Genomic DNA, 24,728 nt, shown 5'->3' on the forward strand with positions numbered 1-24,728 from the left:
AGCACACTCTGACTGGCCAGTACTTACTATTATGGTCAGGGTTTAGAGAATCCCAAAGTGTATCATGGAGTTCACCTGACCCACAACTTTTAATAGATTGTTGTATGGGGAGCACACGGCTCACTCTACAGGTATGGTAGAGCAGAAAATGGACCAGTGGTTTTTAAAACAAAACGTTTATTCTATGAAATCAAGTTAACCTTTCTAAAACAAGCAGTGAACATCTTAGCAACCAGTAAATCAAATACACGCCCCCAAAAAAGAATACAACGCTAAGTAATCTGTATGCTATTCTTTTAACATCCAAAAGACTTAACAAACCTCCAAACAGCACATCAGGGTTTACATTCAAGACTGAAAACATTTATACTTCTTCTGAATTCACCAAATGATCCATAGTTTTTGGATGGCAGAGATCAACAGCAGTGCAGCTCACTTTTAACTTCAGATTCAGCTCACTGAAAAACACACACACCCAAGCTTTCTCAAACTGAAACTAAAAAAGCAGTAGAGCTTAGCTCCACCCACACTCTGACATCACTCCAGTAACATGAGCAGCTCCATTTCTTAAACACCCATTTCTTAAAGGGTACTCTCACATGACACTATAACAGTCATAGTTTTAGAAACGATAATTGGGAATACAATCAACAGGCACAAAAAAGGGTTGAATTAATTAAAGAATGGATTTATTAAAGACATGACCTAACTGATGGATTTTTGAAGTAAGAGAAAGTTGATTAATAAATCTGAAGACCCGCACACGCAGACAAAAGAACAGCTTCTTCCCCACAGCTACAAGACTCAACAGCTCCCCCTCGGACTGATGTGTTCCTTGTAAGAACACTATTCACGACGCCCTATGCTGCTCTTGCTCATCTATATGCTTTGTTTCACCCCTGTATCCAATCACTGTTTTGTCGATGTACCATTTGTCAATGTTCTCTGTTGATTATTCTTTTGTCTACGATGTACGTACTGTGTACGTTCCCCCTTGGCTGCAGAAAAATACTTTTCACTACTTCGGTACATGTGACAATAAATCAAATCAATCAATTAAAGGAATAGAATACACGTTGTCCATATAGATTTTAAGAAAGGTTGAAAAACCTAACCTTGTCTTAAAATCCTGCAATGTTAATGTATTAAATTTACTTTGTTTCGAGCATTATTCAATACCATCCTGGTCCTGTATTCCTGAAGTTTGAAACCGAATACAAATAGTCCACAATTTGTGAACGATTTATTGTAATATGCTCTCCTGAACTACCTTCGTTGGGCGTTACACCAGGGAGCTGAAGACCCCAAGTCTTTTTCAGCTTTGTGCTTAGGTTTGTAGTCTTTTTTGTTAATAGCCCCACTGGATATATGTGCATGAAGGATAATGTCCTCTGAAATAGCTATAAAATGCCAACTATCCAGCTCTAACAGCCGTTACTCCTGCAATGTAAAACCAACCTGGAAAGTCCGCAGACCAATGCAAAATAGCGGCTGGCTACCGTTTTCAAGATTAACCCTTTAAAAAAATATTATAACCTCGACATTGCCAAGAAACTCAAAAGCGGCCAGAACAAGTACAATCACTGAATCGGACTGAAAATTGCATTTGAATGGTTCGTGTTGTATTTCGCCTTTAAGTGCCTCCGGGTGTAAATCCGGGCGTTAAAAAGCACGTCCGGGTCGGACCGGGCGGAGTGCAGCGTCGGTCGTGGGTAAGGAAAGGGTTCGGGGAGGGTGGGGGAGCTTTCTGCTCGGGATTCATTGAGAAACATTCAGGGGAAAACAGCCCCCGGGTCGTCTCCATCAGTCACCCCCATCGGCGGCTCCCGTGCAGAGGGGTCCGTTGCCACCGCCGCGGTGACTCCGGGGGTGGGGGAAGAGGGGGGGGGGGGTGTTTCAGTCAACGGGCGTTTTGGTTTGGGGCTGGCCTCGTTTCAAGCACGGGCGGAGGCGGGTGGATGGTTGCGGGCGAGCGGATGGTCCCGGGCGGGCGGTTGGTGCCAAGCAGCGCTGAGGAGGCGGCAGTTAGTCTCGAGCGCGGGCGGTTAATCCGGGCTGCGCGCGCTCTGAGCCGGCGGGCTGGATCCGGGCGTTCCGAGTTATTGTCATCCATTGTCTGGCTGTTGCTTGATTGGCACCTGAACCGACCAATTACAATCGGATGCAGAAACCGGGCGGGTTCTCAGCGCGACGCTGCGCGCGCAATGAGTTTGGGCTCCCCGCCACATTTGCAATTGGAGCTGTGCGTTTTGTTTTTACTTCGTTTTGGGGTAGATTGTATTTTGGGATAGGAACATTTTTTTAAAAACTGCATTCCCCGCATTGAGCAATCACGGCTTTCAGGGCACCAGTCACTCCAAGTGCTCCTCAAGTGATTGTGGTTAATGTGTAGGCTGTTTGTGTGTGGCGGGGCATCCCAGCAAAGGCAGTCCTGCCCCTGAGCTGCTTTCAAATCAGATGGGAGCTGGGAACCTGAGCCCAGTTCACAAAAACTGAGTTGAGACGAATAGGGAAATATGCTGGTTTACCTAAAGCTAACAATCGATTTCATTGCTTTTAAAGTGTATGCTTTATTTTTAAATATCTTGGGAGGACGGGGCTACCTATTTTAAAATATATATATGTGTGATGTTGCATAGAAGGATTTAAGATCGCCTGAAGCGAGTTTGGAGGACAGAGGATAGAACAAACAAAAGAAAAGTATAGCACAGGAACCGGCCCTTCAGCCCTCCAAGCCCGTGCCGACCATGCTGCCCGACTAAACTAAAATCTTCTACACTTCCGGGGTCCGTATCCCTCTATTCCCATCCTATTCATGTATTTGTCAAGATGCCCCTTAAACGTCACTATCGTCCCTGCTTCCACCACCTCCTTCGGCAGCGAGTTCCAGGCACCCACTACCCTCTGTGTAAAAAAACATGCCTCGTACATCTCCTCTAAACCTTGCCCCTCGCACCTTAAACCTATGCCTCCTAGTAATTGACCCCTCTACCCTGGGAAAAAGCCTCTGACTATCCACCAGATTGTGTAACTGAATTGAAGGTCTATTTCCCAGGACTTTTTCATTTTGCACGTTATTAGCTATTGAAACTTATCGTAATTTGGTAAACAGAGAAGTAAAGTTGATGGAGAATTGTAGTTTCTCTACTGCAGGTGGGGAAATGCTAAACTTGGGCAATCCAGCACTGTAAAAGTGGCAAGAGCGTAACTACAGTGTGATACGTTAATCAGTTCCCCCTATAAATGTGGATTGGAATTAATCACAATGAAGATAATAAGTTGGATTTTGTAGATGGTACAGAGGAAACGTTTGTCAAACTTTGTCACTATCCATCTTCAAGGAATGGAGAAATTTGGGATAGGCTCCAGGATAGAAATATAGATGCTTAGAATCATGCAGCAAAGACGGAGGCCGAAAGTCCATTGTGTCTGTATTAGGTCTTTGGGAGAACTAACCAATTTAACCACACCCCAGTCTTTTCCCCATAGCCCTGCAAATTAGTCCTCTTCAAGTATATATCCCAATTTCCATTTGAAAGTTTCTGTGAAATCTGCTTCCCCATACTTTAAAGTAGGGTGTTCCAGATCTTAAAAGCCCTCTGTGGACAAATATATGCTCCTTTCCCTTATAGTTTTGACAATTATTTTAAAGCTATAACCTTTGGTTAATGGTGTTCTGTTGCCAGAGGAAACAGTTTCTCCTTCAAAAGGCCTCATGATTTTAAAAAAATGTATTTTTATTGAAGTTTTAAAGTTTTTACAATTATCAATGCAAGCAGGTACAGCACACAATAGAAGTCATTGTAGCATTGGAACAAATAGGAATGGTTGAGTTGGGGACAAAATCTCCAACGGGTTCCCTCCACGGATACAAGATCCTACTGCATCAAAGCAGGCTACAGACAACAGCGCAGATTTACATCATACCCATAGCTTCAAAGGAAAATAACAGAGGACACCACCAAGAATCCCAGAGCTAAGGGAAAACTGATACCCACAATGCAATCCAACTCCCTTCCAGGCCCAGGACAGAGCAGACAATAATCTAATTACAAGAAGAGGACCAGGTACCACAAGCCCAAGGAAATCTCAGGCCTCACAGCCAGGATCTCCCATAGAAAATTAAAAGTAAGGGGCAAAGACCCGAGCTATCAAACCCCATCCACCGTGTCCCAGACCCAAAAGAGGAACAGGCCACTGGACCAACATCCCTATTGGGACACCAGGATAGCCAGGAAGCCCAAGGTTAGGAAGGGTATCATCAGATTCCAGCTGAAAAGGGGGAACCCCACATCAGGGGAACCTCCCCACCCGTAAAAAGGGCAGGTGCCCTGGGTGCCCAACTCCCCCAGCACTAGGGAACCCGCTCTAGAGGCCAGGACCACTCAGGAAAAAGGCATAGGGCTTCCATAAGACAACTTATCAGATAGGCCCACTCAATTAACCACAGTCTCAAGACCCGCCATCTTAGCAACACCACAAGTAGCTCGGAAGAAAATCAGGTAAAAAGTGAAGGGCACAGCAGAAGCCACATCTCCGGGGTCTCTCAGAAGGAAGAAAAAGGATAAAGAGAAAGAGCAAGAACTATCAGAAATAATCACTTGGATAACACGACTACCTGAGCTACCACCCGAGGAACTCCAAAATGGATGAGAGACTGCCAACTAAACCACACTGGGACCTCCTAACCCTGAGGGAGAAAGAAAAGGAACGATTACTCTGGCACACGCTGGGTCTGTCCCAAAATCATTGCGAACCTGGCTCCCAGACCCAACCACAACAGGATACCGACCATGGCACCGGGCCTGGCCTCGCCTAGCATCGTTTCAAAGAATCATATTATTATAACCTGACCCCAGGAACATCCACGCAGCCCCAACCGTTACACCCCACTGAGGTTGCACCAACCCAGTCCTAATCAGGACAGGGCACTCCTCCCCTACCCTACAAGAAAGGACATAGAAATTGACCCTAACCAATGGGGGACCCAGCCCCGAGGTAGAAGGACCGTCAAAACACCCACATCGCGGGCACCCTGGAGGAAAAAGCCGGTCCATTCCAACACCCCCTCCGTGACATCCAGGGGCCTCCCATCACGCCAAATCTGTACCAGAACCTGTTCCCTAAATGTCACCGAGACCAAGCAGGAAGCATAAAAGAGACGTGAGAGCAGCGATCGACAGATCAGTAGGGAGGATAAAGGAGCAGTGAGAGCAAATAACATGAGACCAGCATCGAGGATAAACCGGTGGTGACAGCAGCGAGATGGAGAGTAAGATCATCAGAGACCTGGTGCGATGCTTCAGAGTCCACAATCACAATCATCAAAGAGGCACTCCATCTAAGACTCTCCATCTAAACGGGTTATTTGCTGCGGGTCCACCCTGTCCCGTAGATAGAAGGCTGTCAACACAAGTGTTCCCCGACTGGCATTATTAAACTAACTGAACAGAAACAATCTTAAGAGTTTAAACAAAATGTTCACTAGCTGTCCAACAATCAGCTCCTCCCCTTGTGCTGATGTTGCCATCTTCATTTACCTCTCCTTGTTCTCCCTCACTACTGAACACTCAAACTCAACTTCAGTTTTAAACCAATTTCTGCATCTCTATGTTGTTAGACAAACTTAGAATGTTTACTGATATAATATGCCTCTTTGTTCATAGATGAATATGCAATGTATAAAATAAGAAATTGTAGTGTTATGTATTAAGTTTATTTTTTAATTAAAATTTATTTTTATTTTTTAATTAATCTAGCTTTTAGCTCGGGGCAGCACGGTGGCACAGTGGTTAGCACTGATGTCTCACAGCTTCAGGGATCCGTGTTCAAATCCTGCCTTGGGTCACCATCTGTGTGGAGTTTGCACTTTCTCCCAGTGTCTGCTTGGGTTTCCTCTGGGTGCTCTGGTTTGCTCCCATTGTCCAAAGATGTGCAGGTTAGGTGGATTGGCCATGATAAATTGCCCCTTTAGTGTCCAAAAGGCTGGGTGGAGTTATTGGGTTATGGGGATAGGGTGGAGGCATGAGCTTAAGTAGGGTGCTCTTTCTAGGGGCTGCTGCAGACTCAATGGACAGAATGGCCTCCTTCTGCACTGTAAATTCTATGATTCTATGACCACACCCACCCAGATGGGAGAAGAGAAGAAAAGAAGAAGAACCCCCCCCCCCGCCCACATTGAGGAGGGGACAGCCAGCCGGATCATGGGAACTAGCGTCATTAAAAAGGATACTCAAGGCTACCCTCGCCTTCAGTGAAGCCCCAACAACACGGAAACTGCCAGAGAGGGAGACCCATATCAGAAGAAAAGACTCATTCAACCCCATGGAAGAGTCAAATGGAACACAGTCATCGTCAGGATAACATGCAGTCTGCCTGGACACAAAAAGAAAAAAAGCACGGATGCTCTCCAAGAAAAAGAATGAAAAAAAGCCCCAAACTGGTTAGCTCTAACTGGGGGGACATTCTGAGATCACAGCATGGACAAATCACCACTACTAACTCCAACCCTTCACCCAGCTCCGGCTCCACTCATCTTCCATCTAAGCGAGACGGCGGGGGGGGGGGGGGGGGGGGGATACACACATCAAAAAGCACTCCCTTCCCTCAACCACAGGGTTTGTCATTCAATACAAGGCCCGAATACATTGAGGGTAAAGATTAAAAACTGCACAAATCTCACATTCAACATTTTGGCTTAACATGATATAAACTTGACAAATCAGGATATTCAATGGTACAGCCCATCACACCCACATTATTTACTTCCCTGTAAACAGAAAAAATTGATAACATCGAGCAGACAACAACATGATCAACAGGGAGCAAAGTCCAGGATAACAACCGAGATGGAGGCAGGCTCTCGCCAGAGACAGTGCTGTCTTGCAAGAACCTCCTCGTGCACCTCCACTGTCTCCATGAAAACACCCCACAACTCTTGGAATTGGGCCTCAACGACTTATACCTCTGAGCCAAGATTTCCAGCCAGACCAACATTTTCATTGGCAGCCATCATCCGTCGATGCCCGCCGCACTGTCAGGTCGGGAGCCCCCTAAAATCCAACTGCGTCACTAAAGGCAGGACCCCACCCCAACTCCTTCCAATCACCATGAACAAGGGAGGATTTAAACATTCTAACTCGATTCTTATCATGCCAAGACACTGACCAAGAATTCTTGGGACATAGTTTAACGATGTTCAGCTGCTTCATCACCTCCCTTCCATCATAAGGTCAGAAATGGGGATGTTCACTGATGCTTGCACGATGTTCACCATTTGCGACTGCGCAGGTAATGAAACAGTCCGTGTTCAAATGCAGCAAGACCTGGAGAGTATCCAGGCTTGGGCAAGTTACATTCGCGCCACACAAGTGCCAGGCAGTGACCATCTCTTCCTACAAAATAATAATAATCTTTATTGTCACAAGTAGGCTTACATTAACACTGCAATTAAGTTACTGTGAAAAGCCCCTAGTCGCCACATTCCGGCGCCTGTTCGGGTACACAGAGGGAGAATTCAGAATGTCCAATTCACCTAGCAGCACGTCTTTCGGGACTTGTGGGAGGAAACCGGAGCACACGGAGGAAACCCACGCAGACACAGGGAGAACGTGCAGACTCCACACAGACAGTAACCCAAGCTGGAAATCGAACCTGGGACCCTGGAGCTGTGATTTAGCAGTGCTACCCACTGCTACCGTGTACCACCGCCCTGGACATTCAATGGCATTACCATCACTGAAACCCCCACATACAACATCTGGGGATTACCATAGATCAGAAACTGAACTGGACTAGCTATATTAATACTGTGGCTACCAGGGCTGATCAAAAGCTAGGAATCTTACGGCGAGTAACTCGCATCCTGACCCCCCAAAGCCTGTCCACCCTCTACAAGACACAAGTAAGGAGTGCAATGGAATACTCTCCACTTGGCTGGATGAGTGCAGCTCCAACAACACTCAAGAAGCTCAACACCATCCAGGACAAAGCTGCCCGCTTGATTGTTCCCTCCACTCCCGACGAACAATGGCAGCCATGTGTATCATCTACAAGATGCACAGCAGTAACTCACCAAGGTTCCCTAGACAACACCTTCCAAACCCACGACCACTACCATCTGGAAGGACAAGAGCAGCAGATAGCTGGGAACCCCACCACCTGGAGGTTCCCCTCCAAGTCACTCACCACCCTGACTTGGAAATATATCGCCGCTCCTTCACTGTCGCTGGGGCAACATCTTGGAACTCCCTCCCTAACAGCACAGTGGGTGTACCTACACCTCAAGGACTGCAGCGGTTCAGGAAGGCAACTAACCACCACCCTCTGAAGGGCAACTACGGATGGGCAATAAATGCTGGCCTAACCAGCGAGGCCCACATCCCATAACTTAATTTTTAAAAATTATGTAAACCAAGAAAAGACAAAAGAAATGCAAGGCAGTCCTCAGGATAACGACTTCTTCATGATGCACAAAGAAAACCAAATTCAAGGAAGAGGCAGGATCAAGATCAATGACCATTCTTCAGGATCTCTCTAGGCTTCCAACGATTGAAGCATGGGACACATTACTTCCACCATACCATCTCACCGGAACCCAGGTGGTTAACAATTTAGGCATGGCTTGGGGGGGGGCGGAAATCACTTGAATGGTTTGGCCAATCCCTCCTGATCGACATCCGGAACAGGACAACACAGGACCAGTGGTTGGAAGGCCATACCAACCTCAGGCCTCGAAGACAGGATTAGATGTGCTCAATCAAATTTAATTTGCCCAGCCTCCAGATTGAGATTCCCGAAATTTGACACCAAATTCTCGAACTCAGCTGGGAACATCTCCACCACCTTCCCTCAGAGACTGGGTTCAGCAGAGACTGGGTTCAGCAGCACTCCTCTCCTGTTCCCTCTCGTAACTCCCATCAAGACAGGCCATGCAGCAGGAACTCGATCGTATGGAGGCGGGCTCCCACCAGGACAGTGCTCTCTCTATTGCAAGAACCTCATCGTGCACCTCTATTGTCTCCATAAAAACACCCCACAACTACATGGACTCATACATAGTAAATAGAAGCAGGAGGAGGCCATTCGGCCCTTCAAATCGGCTCTGCCATTCATTATGATCATGGCTGATCATCAAGTTCAATACCCTGATCCAAGAGCTATATCCAATTCCTTCTTGAAATTACATAAATGTTTTGGCCTCAACTATTTTTTGTGGTCGGGAATTCCACAAATTCACCACTCTCTGGGTGAAGAAATTTCTCCTCATCTCAGTCCCAAATTCTTTACCCCTTATCCTCAAACTATGAACCCTAGTTCTGGACTCCCCCCACCATCTAAACATTCTTTCAGAATCTACCCTGTCTATTTTATAAGTTTCTATGAGATCCCCTCTCACTCTTCTAAATGAATATAATCCCAACCGACTTAGTCTCTCCTCATATGACAGTTCTGCATCCCAGGAAGCAGCCTGGTAAATCTTCGCTGTACTCCCTCTATTGCAAGAACATACTTCCTCCAGATAAGGACACCCAAACTGCACACAATACTCCAGATGTGGCCTCACCAATGCCCTATACAATTGCAGTAAAACATCCCTATTCCTATACTCAAATCCTCTTGTTATGAAGGCCAACATACCATTTGCCTTCTTTACTGCCTGCTGTACCTGCGTGCTTACTTTCAGTGACTGATGCACAAGGACACCAAGGTCTCGCTGAGTATCCACCTCTCTCAATTTACACCCAATCAAATAATAATCTGCCTTCCTATTCTTGCTACCGAAGCAGATAACCTCACCTTTATCCACATTATACTGCATCTGTCATGCATATGCCCACTCACTCAGCCTGTCCAAATCCTGCTGAAGCATCTTTGCATCCTCCTCACAGCTCACCCATCCACTCAATTTTGTATCATCTGCAAATTTGGAGATAAAACATTTTGTTCCCTCATCCAAATCATTAATATGTAATTTGAACAGTTGAGGTCCTAGCACAGATCCCTGTGGTACCCGACTAGTCACTGCCTCCCAATCAAAAAAATAACCATTTCAACTTTTGCTTCCTGTCTGCTACCCAGATTTCTATCCATCTGAAGACACTACCTGTAATCCTGTGCACTTTAACTTTACATAATAATCTGCTATGTGAGACCTTGTTGAAAGCCTTCTAAAAGTCTAAATAAACCACATCCACCAGTTTCTCCATGTCCATTCTACTAGTCACATCTTCAAAGAATTTGAGTAGATTTGTCAAACATGATTTCCCTTTTCAGAAAATCCATGCTGACTTTGTCTGATCATTACACTTTCCAAATACTGTGCTATGAAATCCTTGATAAGGAATCTAGAAACTCCCCTACTACTGACTTTAGGCTCACTGGTCTATAGTTCCCTGTTTTTCTCTCTACCTCCCTTTTTTGAATAGTGGGGTATATTAGCTACCCTCCAATCTGTAGGAACCATTTCATAGTCTAAAGAATTTTGGAAAATGACCACCATTGGATCTAATGTTTCTAGGGCCACTACCATAAGTGCAGTCTGGTGAAGATTATCAGGACCTGGCGATTTATCCGCCTTCAATCCTATTAATTTCCCGAAAACCATTTCTCTACTAATACTAATTTTCTTCAGCTCCTCACTTAAACTTGTGTTTCTCAGAACTTCCGCTACATTATTCATGTCTTCCTCTTTAAAGACAGAAGCAAAGTATGAATTTAGTTCCTCAGCCATTTCTTTGTTCCCCGTTATGAATTCCCCCATTTCTGACTAAGGGCCCTACATTCGTTTTTATCGATCTTTTTCTCTTTACATACCTATAGAAACTTTTACAGTCAGTTTTTATGTTCCCTGCTAGCTTACTTTCATATTGTATTTTCCCCTTCATGATCAATCCCTTGGTCTGACTTTGCTGAATTGAAATTTTTTCCAATCTTCGGGTCTATTGCTTTTTCTTGCTAATTTGTATGCCTCTTCTTTGAATCAAATACTATCTCTAATTCCGCTGTCTGCCATGGTTTGGTCACAGTTCCCTTTTTACTCTTCCGTCAAACAGAAATAAAGAACTTTTGGAGTTCGCCTATTTGTTCCTTGAATGCCTGCCATTGCCTGTCCCCTGTCCTTTCAATAATGTTTCTCAGTCATCATAGCCACTCAATCCTCATACCGTCACAGTTACCTTTATTGAGATTCAGGACCCTGGTCTCAGAATCAACTACCTCACTTTCCATCCTGATAAAGAATTATATCATATTATGGTCACTCATCCCCAAGAGTTCTTTCGCAACTAGGTTGCCAACTAATCCATTCTCATTGCAGAACATCCAGTCCAAGAAGGCCTGTTCTCTTGTCGGTTCCTCAATGTATTGGTCCAGAAAACCATCCCGTATTCACTCCAGAAATTCCTCTTTTGTACCGTAATTAATTTGACTCACCAAATCTATATATAGATTAAAGTCACCCACAATCATAGATATTTGGGTTTGGATTAATTGTCAAGTGTACCGAGGTACAGTGAAAATTATTGTTCTGTATACCGTCCAGACAGATCGTTCCATACATGAAAAATATAGGACATACGATAAATACACAAAGTAAATACATACACATTGGATGAAGCATACAGAGTGTAATGCCACTCAGTAGAGAAGGTGCGTGGAGAGATCAGTTCAGTCCATAAGCGGGTCATTCAGTAGTCTGGTAACAGCGGAGAAGAAACTGTTTTTGAATCTGTTGGTGTGTGTTCTCAGACTTTTGTATCTCCTGCCCCATAGGAGAGGTTGGAAGAGCGAATAACCCAGGTGGGAGGGGTCTTTGATTATGCTGCCCGCTTTCCCAAGGCAGCGGGAGGTGTAGACGGAGTCAATGGATGGGAGGCAGGCTCGTGTGAAGGACTGGGCTGTGTTCACGACTCTCTGTTGTTTCTTACGATCTTGGGCTGAGCAGTTGCCATACTAAGCTGGGATGCAGCCAGATAGGATGCTTTCTATGGCGCAACTGTAAAAATTGGTGTAGTCAATGTGTTGAATTTTCTTAGCTTCCTGAGGAAGTATAGGTGCTGTTGTGCTTTCCTGGTCGTAGCGTCCGGTGTGGGTGGACCAGGACAGATTGTTGGTGATGTTCACACCCAGGAATTTCAAGCTGCCAACCATCTCCACCTCGGCACCATTGATGCATAGGGGTGTGTACGATACTTCGCTTCCTGAAGTCAATGACCAGCTCCTTAGCATTCACATGCATCGTATGCATCTCTGATTTCCTGTCTAATGCTATCCCCAACATTCCCACTGCAGTTTAGCGATCTGTATACCACTCCTACGAATATTTTTTGTCCCTTGGTGTTTCTTAACTTGACCCATACAGAGTCCATATTGTGCTAATATCTTTCCTCAATATTTTCTTTAATCAACAATGCAACTCCACCACCTTTTCCTTTCTGTCTGTCCTTCCTAAAAACTGAATATCCCTCAAAGTTTAGTTCCCATCCTTGGTCACCTTGGAGCCATGTTCCTGTAATCCCAACTATATCATACTCCTTTACATCTATCTGCGCAACTAATTCATCCATTTTATTTTGAACGCTCCGAGCATTCAGGTACAAAACTTGGGCTAGTCCTTTCAACATTCCTTGTTGTCCCGACCCTACTTTTTTTTTTTTTTACAGTGTCATTATCTGATCCAGGCCCTTGATTCTTCTGTCTATTACCTTTCTTATTCTCCTTGCTGTCTTTTTCTCTTGTTCTTGATTCCCCCTGATCTGAATCCTTATACAGGTCCCCATCCCTATCCTCCAACACTCTGACAAGTACCATCCCAAGGACGTCCGAACAGGTCCCAATGCTCCAGGAATCTGAAACCCTCCCCCTCACACCATCTCTTCAATCATGTATTCATCCGACATATCCTGCTATTTCTACTCTGACTAGCACGCAGCACTAGTAGTAATCCTGGGATCACTACCTTTTGGGGTCTGATTTCTCAACCTTCTTCTTAACTTCCTATATTGTGCTTTTAGGACCTCATCCCTTTTTTCATCTATTTCGTTTGTACCAATATGCACCACGACCACAGGTTGTTCACCCTCCCCCTCCAGAATGTCCTGTAACTGGTCCGAGACATTCTTGACCCTAGCACCAGGGTGGCAAAACACCATCCTGAGGTCTCGTTTGGGACCACAGAAACGCCTATCTATTCCCCTTGCAATTGAATCCCCTGTAACTATTGCATTCCCACACCTTTTACTCCTCCTCTTTGCAGCAGAACAAACTGTGGTGCAAATCGCTCTTCCTTATTACCTAATATGGATTTTTTTAAGGATGTTACTTGGAATGGATTGGGACTTAATTCTATCCTTAATAAAATGATGTTCTTCATGTCCACAGCAGGCCAAGGTCACTGCAGACTGCTCTCAAAATGGAGATCTCCTCTCACCAAGCCCGTTTGCTTCAACAGTTAAATGAGCAGCGCAAACAAGAAATGTTTTGTGACTGCAGCATCATTGTGGAGGGAAGAGTGTTCAAGGGTCATCGTAATGTTTTATTTGCCAGCAGCGGCTACTTTAGAATGCTTCTCCTGCATAATGCACAGGATGTGGGACAGCCCACCGTAGCCACTTTTGACGTCTTTTCTGCTGATGCCTTTATGGTTATTTTGGATTTCATATATTCAGGGAGGCTATCCCTCACGAGCCAAAATGTGATTGAAGTGATGTCGGCTGCCAGCTACCTGCAAATGACTGATGTGATCAGTGTCTGCAAAAGCTTCATCAAATCATCCCTGGACATCAGTGAGAAAGAGAGATACTTCAATTATTCCAGTAATGGTGAGACTAAGTGTGGGGATCTATCATCACTGTATACCAGCAGCCGAAATCTGGAAACTAGCTCTGGTCATGTTCAGAAAAACACAGATCTGGGGGGCATTGTTGGGCACTCCTGGAGAAACTTTAACTTTCACCAGCCAGTCGCCAACCTTCAACATTCTCCCAGAGATCAGCTGACAAACTCTCTTGTTAATAATCGAGTGCATCAGGAAATCCCTGAACTCTCCGTTTTCAAAGTCAGTAGTCTGTGCGGTTCTGGTGTGAATGCAAGAGCGTCTGGAAACATAGACACCGTTTCCCAAGCCGAGGAGAAGAGGACGCTGGATTCTGAACTGAGTGGCCCTCATGTGAGTTATCAGTTCAGGCATGAGCCAGATGTTTTGCCCAGAGACTGGCCTTTGCCACGAAGAAATGGTGACTCAATACGGCAGCCATCTCGAGGTAGAGGTCGAAAGGCTGAAGACTGGTATCCTCCAATGCCTACAATTCTGGAAGTTGTGGGCGACTGGAGTGGAGAAGGTGCAGGTAAAAGCGCTGCATGTCCTTCGTGTGGGAATGGAGTGGAGGTTACAGTTCTAGGGTGTTATAATGTATTTTTGTCTCCTTGTGTAAAGCTGCTTTATCTATTTCCTTTATTATCTGAAGACAGTAAACCCCACATATGAGATCAATTCTGTGTAAGTTCTGGCTGTGTGTAGGTATTTTAATAGTTCAGTCAGTTGAAAGGTCCTTCTGCTTATTTTAATTGATGTCTAATTGTAAATTTCAGATATACAGGAAAAACAGGTAAGATGCTATGTATTGTCTCTTTTTGTGTATGAATTCAAAAAGTGCAAAAGATTAGATTGAGAGTACAGTTTTAAATGTAGCATTAAGACATTTTCCTTATTCCAAGATTATCAACAACTTAAATGCTGCTTACCAGCTTTTTAAAAATATAAGCTTTACATTTGCATTCTCTCACCTGGTTAATATGTTAATTTTTGTATAATTGTAAACATTTGCATTTTTTCTAAGGAGACTGCAATATGTTACCAAAAATGAGATTTAAGTGCCCCTTCTGTACGCATACAGTGAAGCGGAAATCTGACCTGAAGCGGCATCTTCGATCACACACGGGGGAGCGTCCTTATCCTTGCGACTCCTGTGGGAAGAGATTCACACGACTTGAGCATCTCCGTAGCCATGTTCTAACTGTGAGTGTGAAATCACCTTGAATTCCTATAACTTCTGTAGGGCCAATCTCTTTTGTACAATAGCATAAACAGCAAGTTTCCGCTGGTTGTATAAAACCTGGCACAAAGGTAGATGGGTGTGCTGGTTGGAGGTCAATCACCTCAGCTCCAGGACATCATTGCAGGAGTTCCTCAGGATGGTGTCCTAGGCCAAGCCATTTTCAGTTAGTTCATCAATGCCCTTCCTCTCATCATAAGGTCAGAAGTGGGGATGTTCACTGATGACTTCACAATGTTCAGCACCAGTTGCGACTCCTCAGATAATGAAGCAGCCCATGTCCAAATGTAGCAAGACCTGGACAATATCTAGGCTTGGGCTGAAAAGTGGCAAGTAACATTCGCGCCACACAAGTGCCAGGCAATAACCATCTCCAATAAGAGAGGATCTAACTATCACTAATTCCGTGGCATTACCGTCACTGAATCCCCCACAATCAACATCCGGGGGTTACCATTGGTCAGAAACTTAACTGGACTAGTCACATTAATACTGTGGCTACCAGAGCAGGTCAAAGGCTAGGAATCCTGCAGCGAGTAACTCACCTGACCCCTCAAAGTCTTCCCACCATCTACAGGCACAAGTCAGGAATATGATGGAATATTCTTCACTTTCCTGGATGAATGAAGCTCCAATAACACTCCAGAAGCTCAACACCATCCAAGACAAATTGGCCCACTTAATTGCTACCCTTTCCGTAAATATTCACTCCCTCCACCACCACCAGCGAACAGTGGCAGCCGTATGTACCATCTATAAGATGCACTGTAGAAACTCACCAAAGTTCCTTTAGGGAGCACCTTCCAAACCCACAACCGCGATCATCATGGAGGACATGAGCAGCAGATACCTGAGAACACCACCGCATGGAAGTTCTCTTCCAAGTCACTCACCACCCTGACTTGGAAATATATCGCTGCTCTTTCACTGTCATGGGTCAAATTCCTGGAACTCCCTTCCGAACAGCACTGCGGGTGTATTTACAACCCAGGGACTGCAGCGGTTCAAGAAGGCACCTCGCCAACACCTTCTCAGGGACAACTAGGGGATGCAATAAAAATGCTGGTCTGGCCAGTGAAGCCCACATCCCGTAAAAATGAATTCAAGAAAAGCTGAAATGGGGAGAAGTATTACTGATCAGTACCAGAATGATCACTTGGTTGCAATCAGGCACTGAATTGTGAAACTCCTTGGGCGGGATGCTCCGCCCCACCGCGCCACATTTCTGTCTCATCACGCCGGCGACCGTTACGCCGGCGGGTCAATGGGGTTTCCCATTGTGGGGCAGCCCCACGCCGTCGGGAAAATCCCGGGCGCCGGCAAAACGGAGCATCCTGCTTTACCTCCTTTCATCTTCTTCCTCTCATGTACAGGATTTTACAACCCAAATTTAATGTGAAGAAGCTACTATGACCCTCACTCCTGTGACCCTTTTCATGACGTTGGATTTTCATTCTTATTTCTTAATTTAAAAAAGCCTGACTTCACACGATTCATTCATTCATGTGTGTTCTGCCCTTGGCTCATTCTCTGCTGATGCTTCATCATGAACTGTTTTCTTGGCTGTTTTTGTCAGTGGTGGTTTGCCATTGCCTTCCAATTCCAAGGGCAGAGAGAAGAGGCAGTCCCAAATCTCCCTCAACTGGAACAGGAATCAAACCTGTGTTATTATAAATCACATTCTAGTCAACGGAGTTAACCGGACCGCTGCTTAACTTTATATATCCATACAAAATGACAGACTATAGTAAATTCATTATACGTTCCTTTGATTACAGACAATTTATAATTAACTCAAAGCTACTAAATCTGATAGAACTCTGCTAATATTCACCCCCTTGCATTGTGTTTCAAAGCTGCTGCTCTATACAGTAGAGCCACTTCCATTTAGCAGAGGTGGAATTGAACTTGAAGACTAGCTTGTTGATTAGAAAAAAAATCTTAGTATTGCATTACTGATGAGTACTTAATATGATCAGTGGGCAGTGTTTACATCCATCGCTCATTGACTTTCCACATTTTCTCAGAAACACATCACTTTGTTACAATTGTGCAATGAACATAACATAGAACATAGAACAGTACAGGCCCTTCAGCCCACGATGTTGTGCCGACCATTTATCCTAATCTAAGATCAACCTAACCTACACCCCTTCAATTTACTGCTGTCCATGTGCCTGTCTAAGAGTCGCTTAAATGTCCCTAATGACTCTGACTCCACCACCTCTGCTGGCAGTGCATTCCACACATCCACCACTCTCTGTGTAAAGAACCTACCTCTGACATCTCCCCGATACCCTTCCTCCAATCACCTTAAAATTATGTCCCCTCGTGACGGCCATTTCCACCCTGGGGAAACGTCTCTGGCTATCCACTCTATCCATGCCTCTCATCACCTTGTACACCTCTATCAAGTCGCCTCTCTGCCTTCTTCGCTCCAGTGAGAAAAGCCCCAGCTCCCACAACCTTTCTTCATAAGACATGCCCTCCAATACAGGCAGCATCCTGGTAAATCTCCTCTGTACCCTCTCCAAAGCATCCACATCCTTCCTATAATGAGGTGACCAGAACTGGACACAATATTCCAAGTGTGGTCTAACTAGGGTTTTATAAAGCTGTAGCAAAACCTTGCGGCTCTTAAACTCAATGTTAATGAAAGCCAACACACCATACGCCTTCTTAACAATCCTATCAACCTGGGCGGCAACTTTGAGGGATCTATGTACGTGGACCCCAAGATCCCTCTGTTCCTCCACACTTCCAAGAATCCTGCCTTTAACCCTGTATTCAGCATTCAAATTCGACCTTCCAAAATGAATCACTTCACATTTATCAAGGTTGAACTCCATCTGCCACTTCTCAGCCCAGCTCTGCATCCTGTCAATGTCCTGTTGTAACCTGCAACAACCCTCAACACTATCTACAACTCCCCCAACCTTCGTGTTATCGTCAAACTTACGAACCCACCTTTCCACTTCCTCATCCAAGTCATTTATAAAAACCACAAAGAGCAGAGGTCCCAGAACAGATCCTTGCGGGACACCACTGGTCACCGACCTCCAGGCGAAATACTTTCCATCCACTACCACTCGCTGTCTTCTTTCAGCATGCCAATTCTGTATCAAGACAGCCAAATTTCCCTGTATCCCATGCCCCCTAACTTTCTGAATGATCCTACCATGGGGAACCTTATCAAATGCCTTGCTGAAATCAATGTACACCACATCCACTGCCCGACCTTCATCAATGTGTCTCGTCGCATCCTCAAAGAATTCAATGAGGCTTGTGAGGCATGACCTGCCCCTCACAAAGCCATGCTGATTATCTTTAATCAAACTATGTTTTTCTAAATAATCATAAATCCTATCTCTCAGAATCCTTTCCAATATTTTGCTCACCACAGACGTATGACTGATGGGTCTGTAATGCCCAGGAATTTCCCTATTCCCTTTCTTGAACAGGGGAACAACATTCGCCTCCCTCCAACCATCTGGTACTACTCCAGTGGAGAGTGAGGACGCAAAGATCATCACCAACGGCGCAGCAATCTCGTCCTTCATTTCCCGTAGTAACCTTGGGTATATCACGTCAGGCCCAAGGGACTTATCTATCCTGATGCTTTTCAAAATTTCCAGCACATCCTCCTTCTTAATATCAACCTGTTCGAGTCTATTAACCTGGTTCACACTGTTCTCATGAGCAATAAGGTCCCTCTCTCTAGTGACTACTGAAGCAAAATATTCATTTAGTGCCTCCCCAATCTCCTCAGACCTAGGCACAAGTTCCCTCCACTATCCCTGATCGACCCTACTCTCACTCTGTTCATCCTCTTATTTCTCACATAAGTGTAGAACGCCTTGGGGTTTTCCCTAATCCTTCCCGCCAGGGCGTTTTCTTGCCCCCTTCTAGCTGTCCTCAGTCCATTTTTGAGTTCCTTCCTGGCTACCTTGTAACCCTCTAGAGCCGAGTCAGATCCTTGCTTCCTCAACCTTACATAAGCTTCCTTCTTCCTCTTGACTAGAAGCTCCACTTCTCTTGTCATCCAAGGCTCCTTCACCTTACCATTTCTTCCTTGTCTCAGGGGGACAAAACTATCCAGCACTCGCAGCAAGTGCTCCTTAAACAACCCCCACATTACTGTTGTGCATTTCCCCAAGAACAATTGTTCCCACTTTATATTCCTCAGCTCCTGTCTAATAGCAGTATAATTTCCCCTCCTCCAATTAAATACCTTCCCATACTGTCTGTTCCTATCCCTCTCCATGACTATGGTAAAGGTCAAGGAGTTGTTGTCACTGTCACCGAAATGCACTCCCACCGAGACATCTGTCACCTGGCCTGGTTCTTTGCCGAGCAGAAAGTCCAATATGGCCTCCCCCGTAGTCGGCCTATCTACATATTGAGTCAGGAATCCTTCCTGTACACACCTGACTAAATCTGCTCCATCCAAACCATTTGCACTAAGGAGGTTCCAGTCAATATTAGGGAAATTGAAGTCACCCATGACAACAACTCTGTTACTTCTGCACTTTTCCAAGATCTGCCGCCCAATCTGTTCCTCTATCTCTCTGCTGCTATTGGGGGATCTATAGAAAACTCCCAATAGAGTGACTGTTCCTTTCTTGTTTCTGACTTCCACCCATACTGACTCAGTAGACAAACCCTCCTCAACTACCTCCTTTTCTGCAGCTGTGGTGCACTCCCTAATTAACAGTGCCGCTCCCCCTCCTCTTTTACCTCCCTCCCTATTCTTCTGAAAACATCTAAACCTCGGAACATCTAACAACCATTCTTGCCCCTGTGAAATCCATGTCTCCGTAATGGCCACAACATCGTAGATCCAAGTACTGATCCATGCTCTTAAGTTCATCTACCTTATTCCTGACACTCCTTGCATTGAAACAGACACACTTTAATCCATTCCACTGAGTGCAACTTTGCCCTATCAACTGTCTATCCTTCCTCACAGATTTGCTGCATACTATTTCTGCCTGTTCGACAGCTACCCTATCCTCTGATCCATAGCTCTTGTTCCCATCCCCTTGCCAAACTAGTTTAAACCCTCCCGAAGAGCTCTAGCAAACCTCCCACCCAGGATATTGGTGCCCCTCCAGTTTAGGTGCAATCCGTCCTTCATGTACAGGTCCTACCTTCCCCAGAAGATATCCCAATGGAACTGAAGTTATGAACAATCGACTCATAGAATGATAACAGCACCAAAGTGGCCATTCAATCCATTGTGCCAGTGCTGGCTCTTTGGCAACGATATCAATGTCATCTTGCTTCCCTGCTCTTTCTGCACAGGTCACATTTTAGTCCCTTCAAGTATTTATTCAGTTTCTTTTGCAAAATTAATTTCAAATGTCCTTCCACGACCCTGATCACAACAACATTAAAAAAATGTTTCCTCATTCTGCCTCAGCTTCATTTGCAAATGACCTTAAATCAGTGTCCTCTAGTTATTCTGCTACTAGGTGGATATCTTGACCAATCCCTGATATTCGGTATAGCTTTAGTTTCATTCGTGTTCATCTTTTGTTTGAACTTTTCCCAGATCCACAAATCTGGAAAGCTTGTTATCTGCAAAGTCTGCAGAAAGCCATTCACTGGACTTGCAGCTAAAATTGTGCAACATGACGGCAAGTGCTACGGGCTGTGCAATAACTGTGCATGTCTGATGAACTCTGGTCATGATGATGAGCCTATTGATCTGGATGCACAGCCGGACCAGGATTTGGAATTTCAGGAAAGTGACAAAGAATCTGGATGGATATCAACGGAACCAGATGGAGACACTGAGGTCTTGAGCTCAGGAGGAGAAGGTCCAGAAAACAACGAAGTTCATGCAGTACAAGAAATCCTAGACGATGCAGATGAAAAAGCCCAAATTTATGAGAAAATTGAGAACAGTGACTGAATAACATATCTATCTTAAGACAAACTTTTTTTAAAAGAAGGAAGAGGTGATCTTGAGTCACGTTCCAGCAATCTCTACATTTGTTTGCCTCTTAAAATTTTAAAGGCAACAATTGTGATTGTTGTTTCTCATTCCTGTACCAGTGGTGTGGGCTTAATTCTTATATAAAATGTCCAGTTACAGTTTTGAAACTTCAATTATTTTAGTGTTTTATGATGAACATACATTTTTTAATTACAAGGCACTCAGTTCTACAGTGGAGAGCCTCTTGGCCAAGTTTTGTTTGTTAAAGAGAAAATGGATCCTCAGGATTTGATCTGAATAAATCTCTGGGTTTCTTTCATGCTGTGATATTGAACAAATATTTCACTACCAGATGTTCAGTTTGTTTGGTGAACTGTCTTGTATAGTATTGTATATAGGCTGGAATTATTCAGCATCAACATTTTGTACTCCCAAGTGGTCCTGCAATTGTATTTTTTTTAATTCTTTTTTATTCATGGAATGTGAGCACCATTGGCAAGGCCAGCATTTGTTGCTTTTGAATTGTGTCAATCGCCTGACATGGCCAAATACAAAGCCCATATTTTGGCTTGTCCTGAAATGAAAAAATATGTGGAACATATTACTATCAAATTAATTCCAACTAGTTTAGTGGTGCTGCAGGCAGCCCTGATTTGTTTGTCTATCAAAATCTCTCTCTCTGATCAATCATTTCAAAAGCAGGAGTAAAAATAAAACCCATTTTGATTTGCTTATCACTGTTGCCAAATCAACCTTTGTCAGCATAGTCTGCCAAAGGTTCACTTTGAAACCATATTATTTGTTTTCTGGTAATTTGAAGTGTAGAGGATTAGCATCCCATGTCATTAGCTATTTTTACTCCTTCGTTTGTTGCAAGTACAGATCCTTCAATCTCTTGGGCTCATTGATCACGTTAAGATATATGGAACTTTACAAAATGTCCTTGGTTTTTGGACTCCTTGGAATTCAGAATTATAGTATTCACACACATAACAACAATGCAGCACCTTTAGATCATAGAATTTACAGTGCAGAAGGAGGCCATTCGGCCCATCGAGTCTGCACCGGCTCTTGGAAAGAGCACCCTACCCAAGGTCAACACCTCCACCCTATCCCCATAACCCAATAACCCCACCCAACACTAAGGGCAATTTTGGACACTAAGGGCAATTTATCATGGCCAATCCACCTAACCTGCACATCTTTGGACTGTGGGAGGAAACCGGAGCACCCGGAGGAAACCCACGCAGACACGGGGAGGATGTGCAGACTCCGCACAGACTGTGACCCAAGCCGGAATCGAACCTGGGACCCTGGAGCTGTGAAGCAATTGGGCTATCCACAATGCTACCGTGCTGCCTAACAAGGTTAAACTAGGTTTGCCTTCTTAATCAGTAACTCATTCTACAAAGATCGTTATTGACTGATTTATTACCACTACCCTCAATTCCTCTTCATGATCCAAGGTTATCAAGGTATTATCAGTTTTTCTGCCACCTCCCAGATGTAGAAGATTGCTAGAAGTGGTCTCATGCCTAACCTTTCAATTCTGGTGCAGGTTCAGGTGACACTTTGAGCACCAGTGTGCAGTGTCTACTGACTCACTGGCTGCCTTCCACGACCAGTAGGCACTGGGTTATATGTTTTGTATAATTTATTAAATAGCCTTCGTGCCAAGAGGAACCAGTCACAGAGGTGTGTGAAAAGGAAGACACAGGATTTGCTTCTAAATGATCATGGGTTAAAATGTCACGGTCCAAATTTTTAAATAAGACCGATCCAGAATAGTTGTATACTATTGAAATGAATGGAATTTAAAAAAATGTATTTTATAAATGTTTGGCACGTTCGATTTTAAAAGCATTGATAAGCTTGCTCCACTACAAAATGGTTTATTACTCTGTGTGACTGTACTTTGTTCTGAATTTAAATCTTCAGAATTAAAAGTAAGGTTCGGTTGTGGGACTGATTATTTAATTAAGGTATGGATCGAGTGGGTGATATGTTTTAAATGGTTACATACGTATGAGTTTAATAGCTGAGACTTGTAATGTATTATATTAGCTTAAGAACAACAGTGTTTTCAAATCATGTCCAAGTTGTAAGTCCCAAATGATTTTCTTTGTACTTTGTGGACCAGGAAATAATACAACTGTAAATACCAGAAATGAAATAAAATGGAACACTTTTCACAAACTGTTTCAGTCACTGGAAATTTTCTGTACTTTGGAGATGACACTTTTAAACCAGCAAGTGGACAGGGAAACATTTTAGAGTAAACCTCATTCAAATTTATTTTAGTGCCGCTTTCCTTAATCCTCTGTATATACCAACATATGAATTAGTAGCAGGTGTAGGCAATTTTGCCCATCGAACCAGCTCCCCCATTCAATAAAATCATGGCTGAGCTGATTGTGGCCTCATTGCCACTTTCCTGCCTACCCCGATACCCTTTGACCCCCTTGTTAGTGAAGAATGAATCGATTTCTGCCTTTAAAATATTCAATGACCCTACCATTCTCTTGGGAAGAGAGTTCTACAGACTTATGACTCTGAGAGAGGAGCATTTCTCCTTATCTCCATCTTAAATGTGAGCTCCCCGAGGGCAGCACAGTGGTTAGCACTGCTGCCTCAAGGCACTGAGGTCCCAGGTTCGATCCCGGCTCTGGATCACTGTCCATGTGGAGTTTGCACATTCTCCCCGTGTTTGCGTGGATTTCGCCCCCACAACCCAAAAGATGTGTAAGGTAGGTGGATTGGCCATGCTAAATTGCCCCTTAATTGGAAAAAATTAAAATTAATTGGGTACTCTAAATTTAAAAAAAAACCATGAGATCCCTAAATTTTAAACAGTGCCCCATTGTTCTGGTGCTGGATTCTCCGGCCGCCAACGCCGAAATCGCTTTCGGCGAACGGCTGCAGAATCCAGGTTTTTGACCAAATTGTGGCAGCGCCACTTTCGCGATGCGCCGCCCCCTCCAAAGCGGTGTACTCTGCGAGTACGCCGTGCCACGTATCGATGGCCTCAGGACATTGCCTCGCCCCCGACCGGCCGAGTTCCCGACGTTGTGGGTCTCTCATGGTCTCACCCGTCGGGAACTCAGCGTGGCTACGGCAGTCCAGCGCCGCAACAGTCGGGGGAGGGCCGATACGCGGGGCAGGGTGGGGCATTATTCGGGTCTGAGGACACTGTGAGGGGTTGGTCCGGGGCGCGTGAGCCGGCCGAAGGGAGGGACCATTTTGCGGGCTGGGTCCGCGGGCTTCACCCGCCATGAAGCACGCAGGTCAGCTGTACGCTGCCGTCCTGCTAGCCCCCAGCAAAACGGGGAATCGGTGGCCGTTTTGTGCCAGTTTTCCTGGCGTTTCCACGCTGGCTTGGGGACATAGCTCCAGAATAGGAGAATCCAGCCCCGATCGTTCCCACGAGGGGAAATGGCCTTTCAGCATCCACTCTTTAATCTTTTCTCAGGATCTTATATATTTAATTCAGATCACCTCTCAACTTCTGAACTCCAATAGACACAGGCTCAGCCTGTCTGACCTTTCCTCATAAGATAACCTCCTCATCGCAGGAATCTGATGAGTTAATCTTCTCTGAACTGCTTATCATGCAATTCTGTCTTTTCTTAAATAAGGGAGTCAAAACAGTACACCGTACTCTAGTTGTGGTCTCACCAATGCCCTGTACAACTGTAGAAAAACATTCCTACATCGTTAGCCAATTTTCCTTATTT

The 24,728-nt window shown here is 44.7% G+C and overlaps 1 protein-coding gene across 2 annotated transcripts; it reads left to right on the forward strand.

Moving 5' to 3' along the window:
- Window positions 1–1,590: 1,590 nt before the first annotated feature.
- Window positions 1,591–23,190, forward strand: LOC140417668 (zinc finger and BTB domain-containing protein 8A-like). 2 transcript variants are annotated; one of them, XM_072501224.1, is made up of 4 exons: window positions 1,591–1,712; window positions 13,381–14,345; window positions 14,838–15,016; window positions 20,608–23,190. In XM_072501224.1, exons 2-4 carry the CDS (start codon window positions 13,412–13,414, stop codon window positions 20,968–20,970), a joined length of 1,476 nt encoding a protein of 491 aa, XP_072357325.1. In that variant the 5' UTR covers window positions 1,591–1,712; window positions 13,381–13,411; the 3' UTR covers window positions 20,971–23,190. The 2 variants fall into 2 exon arrangements, with proteins under 2 accessions (XP_072357325.1, XP_072357326.1); XM_072501225.1 differs by having other exon boundaries at window positions 14,841–15,016.
- The last annotated feature ends 1,538 nt before the right edge of the window (window positions 23,191–24,728 follow it).

The sequence above is a fragment of the Scyliorhinus torazame genome, chromosome 1 (genome assembly GCF_047496885.1).
Source record: "Scyliorhinus torazame isolate Kashiwa2021f chromosome 1, sScyTor2.1, whole genome shotgun sequence".
NCBI lineage: Eukaryota > Metazoa > Chordata > Chondrichthyes > Carcharhiniformes > Scyliorhinidae > Scyliorhinus > Scyliorhinus torazame.